The sequence below is a fragment of the Nerophis ophidion genome, linkage group LG16 (assembly GCF_033978795.1).
Source record: "Nerophis ophidion isolate RoL-2023_Sa linkage group LG16, RoL_Noph_v1.0, whole genome shotgun sequence".
In the NCBI taxonomy this organism is placed as follows: domain Eukaryota; kingdom Metazoa; phylum Chordata; class Actinopteri; order Syngnathiformes; family Syngnathidae; genus Nerophis; species Nerophis ophidion.
The window spans coordinates 17,204,999-17,221,425 of NC_084626.1; the positions used below are offsets into that span (position 1 = coordinate 17,204,999).

Consider the following 16,427-nt stretch of genomic DNA (forward strand, 5'->3'; position numbering starts at 1 on the left):
GCCGTTTTGTGTGTCCTTGTGTGTCTGTCGCAGCCTATTCAACACTTCACACTCTTCAAGGCATGTCGACGAACTTCACAAGCCCCCCACAGGGATGAGCACATGGCGTTTACTCCGAACGGAGGTCTGATTCTAGGAACAAGACTGCTGAGGTGACGGAAAACCACACTAGGTTTATCATTGAGTGTGTATCATCTTGACAACTGTTCCTAATATGTTGATGCAGTTAAACGATAATGAAATCGTGCATTGAACTGGGCTAGATATGTACCATATTTTTCAGACTATAAGGCGCACTTAAAATCATTTTATTTTCTCAAACCTGGACAGTGCGCCTTATAACCCCGTTCGCCTAATGTACGGAAAAATTCTGGTTGTGCTTACCGACCTTGAAGCTATTTCATTTGTTATATGGTGAAATAAGTGTGACCAGTAGATGGCAGTCACACATAGGAGATCCGTGTTGACTGCAATATAAATCAAGTAAACAACACCAGCATTTTTATGTTCCATTGCAACTATAGAACATTACACACGGCATTCCAAAATCTATCAAAATGTTTTAGTACGACTTTGGTAAGCTATGAAGCCGCACCGCTTGATGGATTGTACTGTGCTTCAACATCGGAGTATTATTATGGTGTGTGTGTATAAGGTAAGACATATTATCTGGCGATTTGTTTCGCAATAATATGCAAAAGCAACTTTTCTTGCCTTCTGGTACCCGCTGAGCAGTATTTAGGATCTGCATTAGTCCTGAAAATGTGCGCACAGCTGCCTTTTTAGTCGATAGGCTTCTTCCGTTTCTCTATCTTCTTGTGATGGGACATTCATCCATCCTCCGCTGTTGCCATTTCTTATATAAAGTAGTGTGAAGTTCTTACTTATATCTGTCAGTAAAACCCGCCATGATTGTGCTAAAACATACCGGTGTAGTGCGTTTACATTATTCACCCAAAGTACTTTAGTTTATAGAGTTCTGGTCGGACGTTTTTTTTCACGGGACACATTTCCGGTGGATGAGAAGATGCTGCTCCGTTATTGATTGAAGTAAAGTGAATGTCATTAAAACAGTTCGCTCCATCTTTTGACACTTCTTCCACTCCCGTCCTTGCAAGCTACACTGCTACAACAAAGATGACGGAGAGAAGACACTGGCAAAGGTGAGCTACGTAAATAACACCCTCCACAAAACTGCGTTTCCGGAAGCGACTGTCAGAAAGGTGCTCGAAGATGATCTGTAAAACATAATCCATGCAACATTTTGACCAAAGAACCATCATTACATGTTATGTACATCACAAGGAAGTGTTTTCCATTTGGAAAATGATAAAAATAATATCATTCCTTTAATGCGCCCTTTAAGCCGGTGCACCTTTTGTATGAAAACCGACCTGACAAGACCCGCTCATCGGCAGTGTTACTTATAATCCGGTTCGCCCTATGTTGTGGAAATTACGATACACGTGTATCTAATTGTGTGGTTTGTATACAATAGGATGAAGCGCTCAGTTCAACCAGCATTTTCTGCCTGGCTCGGCATAAGGTGGCACAGATTAACATAAATGGCGAAGACAATAAAATAATAAAAATGCATCTTAATGGAAAAATAGCGAACACTTAAATTATGTTTTTTATGTGCATGTAATTTATGGATTTGCGCGTCGGCATAGGCTACGCAAGCGTACTGGAGGCCGGTTAGCAAGCACTCACATTAACATCTGCCGTCTATAAAGCAGGAGTGAGGGTACACAAATGGAGGATTTATGGCCAGCTTGGGAATTAAAAGTCTATTTTATTCAGGCAACACTTACATGATCATTCTTTAGAGGAAAAAAAAACATAAGGATTTCCAGAGAGGAGAGGAGGAGTGGGAGGAAAAGAGGAATAATGTGCAAATGCAAGTGCAAATCATTTCTATTGGAGAAAACCACATAATAGTCATGTCATCTTTAGGTATAGAAAATATTAATACAGCTTATCATCATTCATCCTTTCATCCTAATTAACAACCATCCATCCATTTTCTACCGCTTGTCCCTTTCAGGGTTGCGGGGGGTTCTGGACCCAATCTCAGCTGCAATGGGGCAGAAGGCGATGTACACCCTGGACAAGTCGGCACCTCATCACAGGGCCAACACAGATAGACAGACAACATTCACATTCACATTCACACACTAGGGCCAATTTAGTGTTGCCAATCAACCTATCCCCAGGTGCATGTCTTTGGAGGTGGGAGGAAGCCGGAGTACCCGGAGGGAACCCACGCAGTCATGGGGAAAACATGCAAACTCCACACAGAAAGACCCAGGACATTTGTATTGTGAGGACCCTGCATTAACCCCTATAAAAATGGGTTATAATTGTATAGCGCTTTTCAAACTTCAAGGTACTCGAAGCGCTTTGACACTATTTCCACATTCACCCATTCACACACACATTCACACACTGATGGCGGGAGCTGCCATGCAAGGCCCTAACCACAACAAGGGTGAAGTGTCTTGCCCAAGAACACAACGGACGTGGGAGAAGCCAGGGATCGAACCAGGAACACTCAGGTAGCTGGGACAGCCACTCTCCCAACCGGGCCATGCCGTCGGTTAGCTTATTCTATTGTTACTATAACAATCTACGAGGTTAATACAGTTTGCTCCTCTTTCTTCCCCTCCATTTATCTGCTCTCTTTTATAAATCAAGTTATTACATATAAGTATTGTTGCTTTAGTGTTCTTGTGAGACGTGTAAAAACACCAACTCAACACCAAGCCAAACTGGAGTCAATCAAGAGAACGTCGTTGTAAGCTTGACCATTTACTTTTGACAATTCTTCATAGACAAGATGGTGAAAAAGGCATTGCTTCTCTGCCGCTTTGTGTAGGATGGCAACAGAAAATACTACAGAAGACCGCAACATGTATGACTTGCTTTCGAACGAATACCGGAAGTCAACCAACAGGAAGTAATTCAGCGGAAGTGACATCATCTAACTGCTGTCTACCGATTATAGCGTAAAATAAATACAAACAATTTTAGCTCCAAATTAAAGCATTGCAGTTACTAATACAAAAATATTATCAAGTAATTATGTAAAGAATATTAACACTTGACTTCAGGACAACACAGTTGCATTTGAAACAATTGTATTGTTGATAACAGAGGTGTGGAGTGGAGAGGGGCGTGGCCTGTGGGCCTGCCGCGGAGCGGGTTGTGTAAGGACCGGCCTCGAAGCAGCGGCAGGTGAGTACATTGCCCAGCTGGGACTTGTTATCTAATCACCTGTTGCCTTTATTAGCAGCAGCCGAGCAGAGACAGGTTGTTGGAGTTGGAGTGAAAGAGAGACACGCCGAGAAAAATACTAAAAACAAAGACTGAAAAGTCGCAGAACAGTGTGCTTTCGTGGCGTGTGAGAAAATAAAACAATCATTAAACCTGACTACCGGGCTTACCAGAGAATCTGTCGCGATCAGGTCAACCCACGGGAGGGCCACCTCCACAAGAGGTGATTATTGTTTTTATTTGTTATCAATACCGCAATTTCTATTGGTATTTGTATTTCTCCATTTGTAGTGCAATAATGTTCATTGTCATTTCTGTGTTATTAATATTTATTTCGCTAACTGCTTCTTTGCTATCACTTTTACTATCATATTTGTACGTATCATATTTACTGATGCTGTTCTGTTGTTGTTGTTGTTGTTGTTTTCTCTGTCTTATCCACCTATTGTACCCGCAATTTCCCCCTCTTTTTCTCTTTCTATTCACTCCTGCTCTGGTCCGGCTGCGCCAAACATTATTATAAATCCATTTAATAAAGTCAAATACAAATAACGCAACAATTTTGTAAAGTAAATATTTAACGCAAATCTGCGCATCTACATCAAAAATATGATTTGCCTTAGTAGCTGAACAGGACAAAAAAAAAAAAAAAGTAAACACCCAAAATTAAAGTGGCACGCTTCACTTCGCATAACGCAGACTTTCTTACCTCTGCCTAAAAGGTTACGTTTTGGCCTGGGCTTGTGTGTCTGTTTGTTAACAACATAACTCAACCAGTTATGGGCAGATTAAATGTCCATAAAACAATTCATTTTATCAACGACAAATACGAACACACTTCACTTCCTGCTTACGGTGTTCAACGCCCCCATCTTGTCGATCCCGCACTGCACAAAGCATTTTGAGAATGTGGTTTATTTACAGATCTAGCCAAACCTAAAACGCCAGAAAAAAACTCCACTCACCAAGTTTTTAGTTGATACCGTCAAACGTCACGGTACTCTTTCAGACATCACTAAGTAACGCAGTTAAGACATAACGAGTGATCGTGACGCTAATAAAAAAAGGATTAGTTTGTTTGCAGTTGATTTCCTGCTATGAGTTTTAGTTACATATAAAATGTAATTTTTTACCTCATTATTTAACTATAAATTTCACTATTGTTCAGCATGAATCTTTGCTAGCGATATCAAGATTCAGTATATGCTTTTGAGCCTACGAGAGATTCATTCATCTAGTTTATTAATACTATTAAGGATATCTTCTTGATGCTAACAAATATCACCAAAGACGCTGTTTGGTCATCCATGGGGGTTCCCATTGGGTGGAGTTTTTTCTTGCCCTGATGTGGGATCTGAGCTGAGGATATTGTTGTGGCTTGTGCAGCCCTTTGCGACATTTGTGATTAAGGGCTATATAAATAAAATTTGATTGATTGATTATTGAGAAGACTTTGAAACAGAAATACCCTGTATTTATGATACCAGTACATCACTACGATTCAATGTTGCCAATCCGTCTATCCCCAGGTGCAAGTCTTTGGCGGTGGGATGAAGCCGAAGTAGCCAGAAAGAACCCCCGCGGCCACAGGGAGAAAATACAAACTCCACACAGAAAGAATCTTCTCACTGCGAGGCATGAGCACTAACCACTGGCCACCGCAAAACAATCACAGTAATTAAAGTTAATCTATTCAGCCTCGGGTTGTACGGTATACCATCCATCCATCCATTTTCTACCGCTTATTCCCTTTGGGGTTGCGGGGGGCGCTGGTGCCTATCTCAGCTGCAATCGGGCGGAAGGCGGCGTACACCCTGGACAAGTCGCCACCTCATCGCAGTGTACAGTATACCCGTATTAGTATAGTACCACGATACTAATGAATCATATTCGGTACTATACCGCTTCTGAAAAGTACCGAAGTGTAGATAGAATATGTTAAAAGAGAAAGTAAGTAGATATTAACAGTAAAGTAAAGTAGATGAGTAATTCCTTTTCTACCACTTGTCCTTAATAATTTTAACAAAATAATAGAATAGAAAATTACACAATATGTTACTGTATACATCAGCAGCTAAATTAGGAGTCTTTGTTTGCTTACTTACTACTAAAAGACAAGTTATCTAGTATGTTCACTATTTTATTTAAGGACAAACTTGCAATAACAAACATATTTTTAAGGTACCATAATATTTTTTTGTTAAAATAAAGTAGATAATGCATTTTTTTTTTTGTGGTCCACTTTATTTAGAAAAGTACCAAAAAGTACCGAAAAAGTATTGAAATATTTTTGGTACCGTGACCAAAATATTGGTATCGAGACAACACTAACTCAGCCTATAAAGCCCTACAAAAACCATCCAAAACCGCCAACAATGCGGTTATGACCTGCATATTAACCAAGCCATAGCCACATTGTTATTGTAAGAGTTAGCAAAGAGGAACTACTACTCTGGCATAGTAACACACACAAAAAAAAAAGCACGCTGCCAATTACCGCCCTACTCCAATTTGAGTGCAATTTATCATATTATGTGTTTGTTTGGGTAAGTTAAACATCAACAAATAGAGAAACACAAAAAGGTGCAGAATTAAGAATGTTATCGCGCACACACACACACACACACACACACAACCTCATTCTAAAGCTGCATGTAGCCAGCAGGCTTTAAAACACCTGTCATACTTGCCTGCTGCAATACCATCACACACACATGGACACACACACACACACACACACACACACACACACACACACTCACACGCCATTGTGTGAATGGTTTTGACAGCTCAACACAGTGCAAATAACCCTGAAAACACATGTTCCTCTCTGCCACACACACACACACACACACACACAACCTCTGTTCGCCATCATTCCGCATCACGCAGCATCGATTCTTGTGTAAACAGGAAGTGGCAGCAGGTTTGTTTTGGGGTGCTGAAAGAAGTTGTTCAGCCAGTGAGGCCGCTGACGTGTGTGTAGCATGTTGGCGCGCTAGTGTGTATCCACCACTGAGCACTCTGTCAAATGCAATACTTCCACCTGTACACTTCAATAAGTACACTGTGTAAATGTTGACAGTGTAGTGCAGCATCCCGGGACTGAAAGTGCACTACATTTTACCGTACCTCTCAGTGCACTTGGGAGACAAAGTGTAAGCGCGGAGGTGCGCAGATTGAGACGCAGAAGAAGACAGACAAGAAGTGGCCAGAGATGAAGATGTGACGAGCGGCCACTTGATCAGATGAAGGATCACTCCACACCCCCGCTGGCGTCCTCATAATCAGCCATGATTGCCCCGACCTGCCCTCCTAACCCCCCCGCCTCATCTCCCGGCTGCTTTCTATAACGTCCCAATTATCCTCATCTTTGATTGCCTCCAAGAAAACCACAGAAATATTTTCCTATCCCTTTTTCTTGCTTCTGCATAATATGCGTTGATCTTGTAACCGTGCTTCCATTTCAGCCGATCAGAAGTCAGAATACCAAGAGTGTGACTGGATGGAAATCATACCTCCGGATTCGCTTGCAATCCCATTTTTGAGATCAAGCGAACCAAGCCAGCCAGGGGTGTCGAACTCATTTTAGATTAGGGGGCCACATGGAGAAAAATGTACTCCAAAGTGGGCCGGACTGGTAAAATCACGGCACGATAACTTAAAAGTAAAGAAAAATTCAGATTGTTTTCTTTGTTTAAAAATAGATCAAGCACATTCTGAAGATGTACAAATCAAAATGTTGTTGGCTTGTTTTTACACTTACATTTTGCGGTCAATGGTATTCTATCTTTATTTGTCGTTATTTATGCTTTCTGAATAAATTGTGCGACAATGTTCATAAGTCAACTCATTGGTGTTAATCTATCAAGATAAAAAATATAATAATATCAAAATCAAATTACTGTATGTCATATATGTAGTTTTCTCATTTTCCTCGTATGTGTGCACAGACATCCTGTGGTTATTTTTTATATACATACTGTATGTAGCAAAATCTAAAAATAATTGATATTGCGACTGTGGAGAGGCAGGGCACACCGTAGCCTGCTGCAAGATGACGGCGAGGAGGCGTGGCCGGCAGTTCGACAGCGAGGCAGGGCACGCCGGACCCCGACCCAAAATGGCGGCGAGGAGACATGGACGGCAAGCGAGCAGCGAGTTTGACACCCTTGTAAGTTTGACACCCCTGAACGACAAACCCCGTTTCCATATGAGTTGGGAAATTGTGTGAAATATAAATATAAACGGAATACAATGATTTGCAAATCTTTTTCAACCCATATTCAATTGAATACACTACAAAGACAACATATTTGATTGTCTAATTCATAAACTTTATTTTAGAATTTCATGGCTGCAACACATGCCAAAGTAGTTGGGAAAGGGCATGTTCACCACTGTGTTACATCACCGTTTCTTTTAACAACACTCAATAAACGTTTGGGAACTGAGGAAACTAATTGTTGAAACTTTGAAAGTGGAATTCTTTCCCATTCTTGTTTTATGTAGAGCTTCAGTCGTTCAACAGTCCGGGGTCTCCGCTGTTGTATTTTACGCTTCATAATACACCACACATTTTCGATGGGAGACAGGTCTGGACTGCTGAAAGTGGCTTGGCATTGTCTTGCTGAAATAAGCAGGGGTGTCCATGAAAAAGATGTGTAAGTTACCCATGTCGTGGGCACTAATGCACCCCCATACCATCACAGATGCTGGCTTATGAAATTTGCGTCGATAACAGTCTGGATGGTTCGCTTCCCCTTTGGTCCGGATGACACAATGTCGAATATTTCCAAAAAGAATTTGAAATGTGGACTCGTCAGACCACAGAACACTTTTCCACTTAGCATCAGTCCATCCTAGATGATCTCGGGCCCAGAGAAACCGGCGGCGTGTCTGGATGTTGTTGATAAATGGCTTTCGCTTTGCATAGTAGAGCTTTAACTTGCACTTACAGATGTAGTGACGGACTGTATTTAGTGACAGTGGTTTTCTGAAGTGTTCCTGAGCCCATGTGGTGATATCCTTTAGAGATTGATGTCGGTTTTTGATACAGTGCCGTCTGAGGGATCGAAGGTCACGGTCATTCAATGTTAGTTTCCGGAGTGGAGTGATTTCTCCAGATTCTCTGAACCTTTTGATGATATTATGGACCATAGATGTTGAAGTCCCTACATTTCATGCAATTGCACTTTGAGAAACGTTGTTTTCAAACTGTTTGACTATTTGCTCACTTAGTTGTGGACAAAGGGGTGTACTTCGCCCCATCCTTTCTTGTGAAAGATTGAGCATTTTTTGGGAAGCTGTTTTTATACCCAATCATGGCACCCACCTGTTCCCAATAAGCCTGCACACCTGTGGGATGTTCCAGATAAGTGTTTGAGGAGCATTCCTCAACTTTATCAGTATTTATTGCCACCTTTTTCAACTTCTTTGTCACATGTTTCTTGCATCAAATTCTAAAGTTAATGATTATTTGCACACAAAAAAAATGTTTATCAGTTTGAACATCAAATATGTTGTCTTTGTAGCATATTCAACTGATTATGGGTTGAAAATCATTTGCAAATCATTGTATTCCGTTTATATTTACATCTAACACAATTTCCCAACTCATATGGAAACAGGGTTTGTAAGCAAAATGATTAAGTTTCCTCACTAAACACTCTCCTTTGCTCAAGTAATTTTTCAGAATAGTTTCCGTGTGGACATGATCATTTCAATCATATTTCATGTTTTTTCTTTAGGCCGTACCTGCACATTTGGTCCTGGTGACCAGCGGCGGTCCAGGGGGACCTGTCCCTCCTTCTCCGGGTCTGGACAACAGGACCTTGATCTCATACTCCACATCGGGGTCCAGGTGCCAAAGCTTGTAAGTGGGGGCGTCCACCACGTGGGTCTCGGCCCAGTTTCCCGAGGTGGTGCGGTACTCCACCTCCTTCAGGATGATAGGCCCGTCGCCGATGATGCTGTTAGCGTTGGGTTTGATCCATAGGTAGGTGGCGCCCACCGCCAGGAGCTCAGGTGGAGCAATGGGAGTAGGTGGAGCTGTGAATTAGGAACAAAAGTTATTAATAATTACTAATACGTTTTCATAACATGGTCACTACTGCCTAGTTTCTCTTGTTGTATTCTTATTTTTACTGTCATAGTTTTATTCTTATTGTTGCTGCTGGAATTAAAATTTTTCAGAGGGAACTCTATCAATCCATCTATCTATCTATTTATCTATCTATGTATCTATATATCTATCTATTTACCAATTAGGGGTGTGGGAAAAATCAATTCGAATTTGAATCGCGATTCTCACGTTGAATCGATTCTCATTTTTAAAAAATTGATTTTTTTTTTTTTTTTAATCAATCCAACAAAACAATACACAGCAATACCATAACAATGCAATCCAATTCCAAAACCAAACTTGACCCAGCAAGACTCAGAACTGCAATAAACAGAGCAATTGAGAGAAGACACAAACACGACACAGAACAAACCAAAAGTAGTGAAACAAAAATGAATATCAACAACAATAGTATCAATATTAGTTATAATTTCAGCATAGCAGTGATTAAAAATCTGTCATTGACATTATCATTAGATATTTATAAAAAAATAAAAAAAAAGAACAATAGTGTCACAGTGGCTTACACTTGCATCACATCTCATAAGCTTGACAACACCCTGTGTCCAATGTTTTCACAAAGATAAAATAAGTCATATTTTTGGTTTGTTTAATAGTTAAAATACATGTACATTATTGCAATCAGTTGATAACACATTGTATATATATATATATATGTCTTGATTGGATTATCCAGAGAATAGTGCTCGATTCCCTCAATCATCAGGAGATCTCCTGATGATTGAGGGAACCCCTCATGAAACAGTTCTGTAGAGATGAAGTAGTCTTGTGATTTTTCCCACACCTACATATATATATATATATATATACACATACTGTATATATAAATATATATTCGGGCGGAAGACGGAGTACACCCTGGAAAAGTCGCCACCTCATCCCAGGGCCAACACAGATAGACAGACAACATTCACACTCACGTTCACACACTAGGGCCAATTTTAGTGTTGCCAATCAACCTATCCCCAGGTGCATGTTTTTGGAGGTGGGAGGAAGCCGGAGTACCTGGAGGGAACCCACGCAGTCACGGGGAGGACATGCAAACTCCACACAGAAAGATCCTGAGCCCAGGATCGAACCCAGGACCTTGGTATTTTGAAGCACAAGCACTAACCCCTGTATCACCCGGCTGCACCTACTTTCCCTCCAAAATAAAAGTCAGTAAGATAATTAGTAAGTGTTGCAGTGTCACTACTGCTACATTACTTAAAAAGTGGTAAGGAGGTGGTCACCGGTGCTATTATAGAACCAAGTTCCAAAGCCCATCATTACATCAAACACCCCTGCATTAAGATATTGCCATGGTATTATAGTAATATCCCCTGTGATCTTGACTGCTGGCCTGAGTAGTTAATCAAACGCCACAATGCTAAGTGATGCTAATGTGAACTAAAAAGAGACGTGTCACTTTAAAAAAACATATTTAAAAAAGCTGCCGAGGAGACGTTCGATGCATAAAAGTGTTTGGCAACAAAACTAACTTGCAACTTGACTTTCTCATTAAAACGACAAGCCTGTAAAAGTATTGCTCGCTTTATTGCTTCCATTTCAAGCACACAGACATATATTCATATTTATATTTATATACCGACTGATGGTATTAACATGTAGGAGAAGGTGAACTGACCCGAATATTTGGCTCCCCCCAAGGCCGCGCCAGAATATTTATGAATAGAATTATGCATGAAGTCTGCGGGCCCTGTGAGCTAGCTGTCAATCATTCACACATACACACCTTTGCACTGACTGTGTGTGTGTGACTGTATGCGTGTGTGTGTGTGACTGCATGCGTGCGTGTGTGTGCATGTGTGTGTGTGTGTGTGTGTGTCTTTTACAGAGTTCTTCACTTCTCCCAACAATCTGCTGAAAAAAAATCCTGACATCTTAAAAGAATAATTCAATTGGTGAGAAAATGTGTTGAGAAATGTGAGTAATGCATAACTTCAACTTAAAACGGATGATATCTGTCTTTTCTGACTCATGTTAAACAATACCAACGCGTCCAAAATAATCACCACAAAGACGTGTGTTATTCGTAGATTATAATTATTATTGGTCTCCTTTAATTAAGAATTGGCCTTTTGTTGCTTTCAATTGGAATTCTGTCTTAGAAAATGTGAAATTACGCAAATTGTGGGAAGTTTGGGGATAATGTCAATCAATCATTTTGATGCTGGGAATTGATTGAATCAGATGAGAATTATTACTATTATTATTACTAGCTGAGTCTTAAAAAAACAATAATAACAAATACGATCATGCAATTCCGAAGACTTTTTATAGTGTATTTTTCTAGGGCTATCAAAACATGACATTTTGTCCATAAGTAAATCATAATTAATTGCAAATATACATTTGTAATCTTTAATTTGTGTACTTTATTTAAAAAGTGTGCACCTAACATGGGATTAGGGTTGCACCGGTATTTTACTTTTTTTTGCAACCACATGCTGCCGTTATTGAGCCGAGGAGCATGTTGAAATGTGTCATCGTGCACACACTCACAGAGCGCACAAGCAGAAACAGCCAGGAAAGGCAGTTTTACTGATTGATTAAAAAAAAAAGTTGTGTGTAATGTAATGTGGAGGTATTTGGACTTCAGAAGTATTGATCAATGTGAGGCTTTAAACAGGGAAGTGCCGCCCTGCAAGTAGTGCCTCGCCAATCGTAGCAAGACCACCTGCGCTTCAAACTTAGGTTAACATTTAAATAACAAGCATCCAGCCCTGCACAATGAGTTTAAAGGTAATGTATTTAACTTGCTTCCCTGCTGTGCACATACAGATACGTAGACGCGCACACAGCTGTTTGGCTTGATGACAAATATTAGCGGAGTCCAAACCGCCCACGTAGCGCAAACTAATGCAAGTAAAATGACAGAATTTTGTAACAAATTGCAACAATTTATGTTCTATATTTAACAATGTGTGTTTTACCTGCTACATGTCTTATATGTGTACTGTTAGCTATAGGATTTGTTTTAGTACTTAGTAATGATTTTATTTATCTTAAAGCACAGACCATCCATCCATCCATTTCCTACCGCTTATTCCCTTTGAGGGTGTCAAAATTAATCATGAAGCATTTAAGTATTAACTGTTAATTGCTCAAGCACATAATAAATATTAATAAAGTGTTTGAATATGCTCATTACATCAATGTATTATTAGGTTGCCAAAAAGTGATGCAAAGTAATATTTTTAGAATTGACACATCTCATCTGTGCATTGCTAAAAAAACACCTTAACAGATGTACGGATGACAAATATCAAAATATTATTTTTTAATCAATAAGATGTTTTTTAAGGTTGATTTTAGCTTTTGGAAAGGTACTTCGATACATAAACAGTAAAGTATTGTATGTATTTTATTATCATATATGTAACTCTTATGGGTACAAAACATGTAAACAGTGCAATTGGTACTTCAGTATCATTCATAGTTATGTTCAAAATAATAGCAGTCCCACATCACTAGCAAGATAAATCACTGTTTTTGTTTGAATTTCAACTTCTACACTTCAAGTAAGTTTCTAGAAGGTTTAGCAAAGGTATAGAAAACCAACAGACCCAACAGGCATGACATTTATGGTGCTGATTCTGTGAAACTGAACCATTTACTGAAAGGGGCGTGTTCAAAACAATAGCTGTGCTGAGTTCAAATTAGTGATGTCATGTCATTATGCGGAAAAAATGGTGTTAAACAGTTGGCCTTATATAAGGATCAAGGTAACTAACACTGCAAATGCTGGCTGTGCATTTGTCTTTGAAAAACAGAGTAACATTGGTCGTTCAAGACACTGTTCAGAAGAAGAGTGTTCTTTGATTAAGAAATTAATAAAACAGGGGAAAACCTATAAAGAAGTGCAAAAAATGGAAGGCTGTTTAGTAGGGGTGTGGGAAAAAAATTGATTTGAATTTGAATCGCGATTCTCACGTTGTGCGATTCAGAATCGATTCTCATTTGGGTTTTTTTTTATCAATCCAACGAAACAATACACAGCATGACCATAACAATGCAATCCAATTCCAAAACCAAACCTGACCCAGCAACACTCAGAACTGCAATAAACAGAGCAATTGAGAGGAGACACAAAAACGACACAGAACAAACCAAAAGTAGTGAAACAAAAATGAATATTATCAACAACATATCATTATTAGTTATAATTTCAGCATAGCAGTGATTAAAAATCCCTCATTGACATTATCATTAGACATTTATTAAAAAAAAAAAAAAAGAAGAACAATAGTGTCATAGTGGCTTACACTTGCATCACATCTCATAAGCTTGACAACACCCTGTGTCCAATGTTTTCACAAAGATAAAATAAGTCATATGTTTGGTTCAATAATAGTTAAAACAAATTTACATTATTGCAATCAGTTGATAAAACATTGTCATTTACAATTCTAAAAGCTTTTTACAATAATCTACTACTCTGCTTGTTTGTCAGCAGACTGGGGTAGATCCTGCTGAAATTCTATGTATTGAATGAATATAGAATCCTTTTAAATCGGGAAAAAATCGTTTTTGAATCGAAAATTGTGTTGAATTGTAAAAAAAAAGATTTTGAATCGATTTGTGACCTCAAAAATCAATATTGAATCAAATTGTAAGACATCCAAAGAATCGCAGTCCTACTGTTCAGTCATTTTTGGTGAATTAACCCCCAATTCCAACGCTTGATGCTCAGTCCCAAGCAGGGAGGTAATGGGTCCCATTTTTATAGTCTTTGGTATGACTCTGCCAGGGTTTGAACTCATAACCTACCGACCTCAGGGTGGACACTCTAACCACTAGGCCAGTGGTTCTCAAATGGGGGTATGCGTACCCCTGGGGGTACTTGAGGGTATGCCAAGGGGTACGTGAGATTTTTAAAAAATATTCTGAAAATAGCAACAATTAAAAAATCCTTTATTAATATCTTTTTTGAATAATACTTCAACAAAATATGAATGGTGAAAAGAAATGCAACAATGCAATAGTCAGTGTTGACAGCTAGAATTTTTGTTGACATGTTCCATAAATATTGATGTTAAAGATTTCTTTTTTTGTGAAGAAATGCTTAGAATTAAGTTCATGAATCCAGATGGATCTCTTTTACAATCCCCAAAGTGGGCACTTTAAGTTGATGATTACTTCTATGGGTAGAAATCTTTATTTATTATTGAATCACTTGTTTATTTTTCAAATATAATTTCATCCATCCATCCATTTTCTACCGCTTGTCCCATTTGGGGCCGCAAAGGGTCCTGGAGCCTATCTCAGCTGCATTTTGCTGAAGGCGGGGTACAGCATGGACAAGTCGCCACCTCATCGCAGAATATTTTTTCAATAAAGCATAAAAACCTTGGTTCCCAATACCGAGCCTTGTGGAACCCCACAAGTTACTTAATTGTACTTAAGTTATTTAATAGCTGTAATTGAATATATTCCATATTTGTCCCGAAATTAAATATGATTGGATTTCCTTTCTGTCACCTTCTTTGTCTCCTATGTATATGTTTAAAACTTTGGTAAAACAGGTCCTACAGTGTTGGTTTCATCTTAGGGTCTTCTTATAGCGCGAAGCAAAAAAAAGTCAGAAGCGACCTGTGTTGCAACGCCCAGAGGGTTAAGAAGGACACTGTGCTTCTTTTTTACTGCACTCTATTAAAGTCCCAGCAGGCACCTTAAAGTTAAAGTACCAATGATTGTCACACACACTCGAGGTGTGGTGAAATGTGTCCTCTGCATTTGACCCATCCCCTTGATCACCCCCTGGGAAGTGAGGGGAGCAGTGGGCAGCAGCGGTGCCACGCCCGGGAATCATTTATGGTGATTTAACCCCCAATTCCAACATTTGATGCTGAGTGCCAAGCAGGGAGGCAATGGTTTTTTTTTATAGTCTTTGGTACGACTCGGCGGGGGTTTGAACTCCCAAACTCCAGATCTCAGGGCGGACATTCTAACCACTAGGCGACTGAGAGGCCGAAAGAGGGCTCACTGTGTGTGTGTGTGTGTGTGCCTATGCGTGTGCGTGTGCATGTGTGTGTGAGTTGCTGACAGTGCATTCGCAGGGACTGATTAAACATTCCAGTATGTTTCGGACTGTTATGTTGTTTTCAGTGTTGAACGTTTCTAGTGGATGTCATGACACGGTCCACCAAATGAAGTGTCCATGTTTCTGGCTCGCTTATCCCAGTAGATTTCACACACTTCCATTGGTGTTTACATCACTGTCCTGCATTGCATTCAACTTTTCACCCTACTCGCCTCCTTGTCACCTTTCTCCTCCTCCATCAGTCATCTTTCACACTTTATACCTGGTCATGCATTACTTATACTTCTCCTTAGAAATTCTCTAAGAAGTGTACAATCCAACCATCTCACACACACACACACACGCACACACGCACACGCACGCACACACACACACACACACACGCACGCACGCACGCACACAGGACGATGCACATGAAAGAAAGAGCGATGGTCGTAGAATATCAATGACATCACACTGCTATCACACACACTTTCTTGTGTTTCTAATGGAATACTTCCCCATGTACTATTCAAAAGGTATAGTGTGTACACTCGGGCTGCATAATTGGGATTTTTTTCTCCAAAATTAGGATTGGGATTCGATTTGTGATTTTTATATTATATACATAAAAATGCAGAAAACTGCAAAAAATAACAAGGAAAGGAAGTCATGTGACTTTTAGACTGTCCATAAACATATTCTTGTCTCAGGGTGCTACACATTACAACAATAGGTAATGATTTACTTTAAAAAATATTTAGCTGTATGCAAGCAGACTCGGAGCTCTCATCTACATCAGGGGTCCCCAATCTACGGCCCACAGGCTGGATCCGGCCCGCCAGCTTCCAAAATCTGGCGCGCGGGAAGTCCCAAGTTTATAAAAAATAATAATAATAATACAATAAAAATGTATTTAAAAATAAAAATGTATTATTATTTTTTAATCCGTCCTTTCTAACCCATTATGTACCGCTTGTT

General features: G+C 39.6%; 1 protein-coding gene across 1 annotated transcript in view; it reads right to left on the minus strand.

Moving 5' to 3' along the window:
- ptprt (protein tyrosine phosphatase receptor type T) overlaps nucleotides 1–16,427 on the minus strand; it is a 489,779-nt gene that overhangs the window by 373,879 nt on the left and 99,473 nt on the right. The window contains exon 8 of the mRNA XM_061874425.1: nucleotides 9,034–9,327. Within this exon, the coding sequence (XP_061730409.1) occupies nucleotides 9,034–9,327 (294 nt within the window). The remainder of the gene's footprint in view (nucleotides 1–9,033; nucleotides 9,328–16,427) is intronic.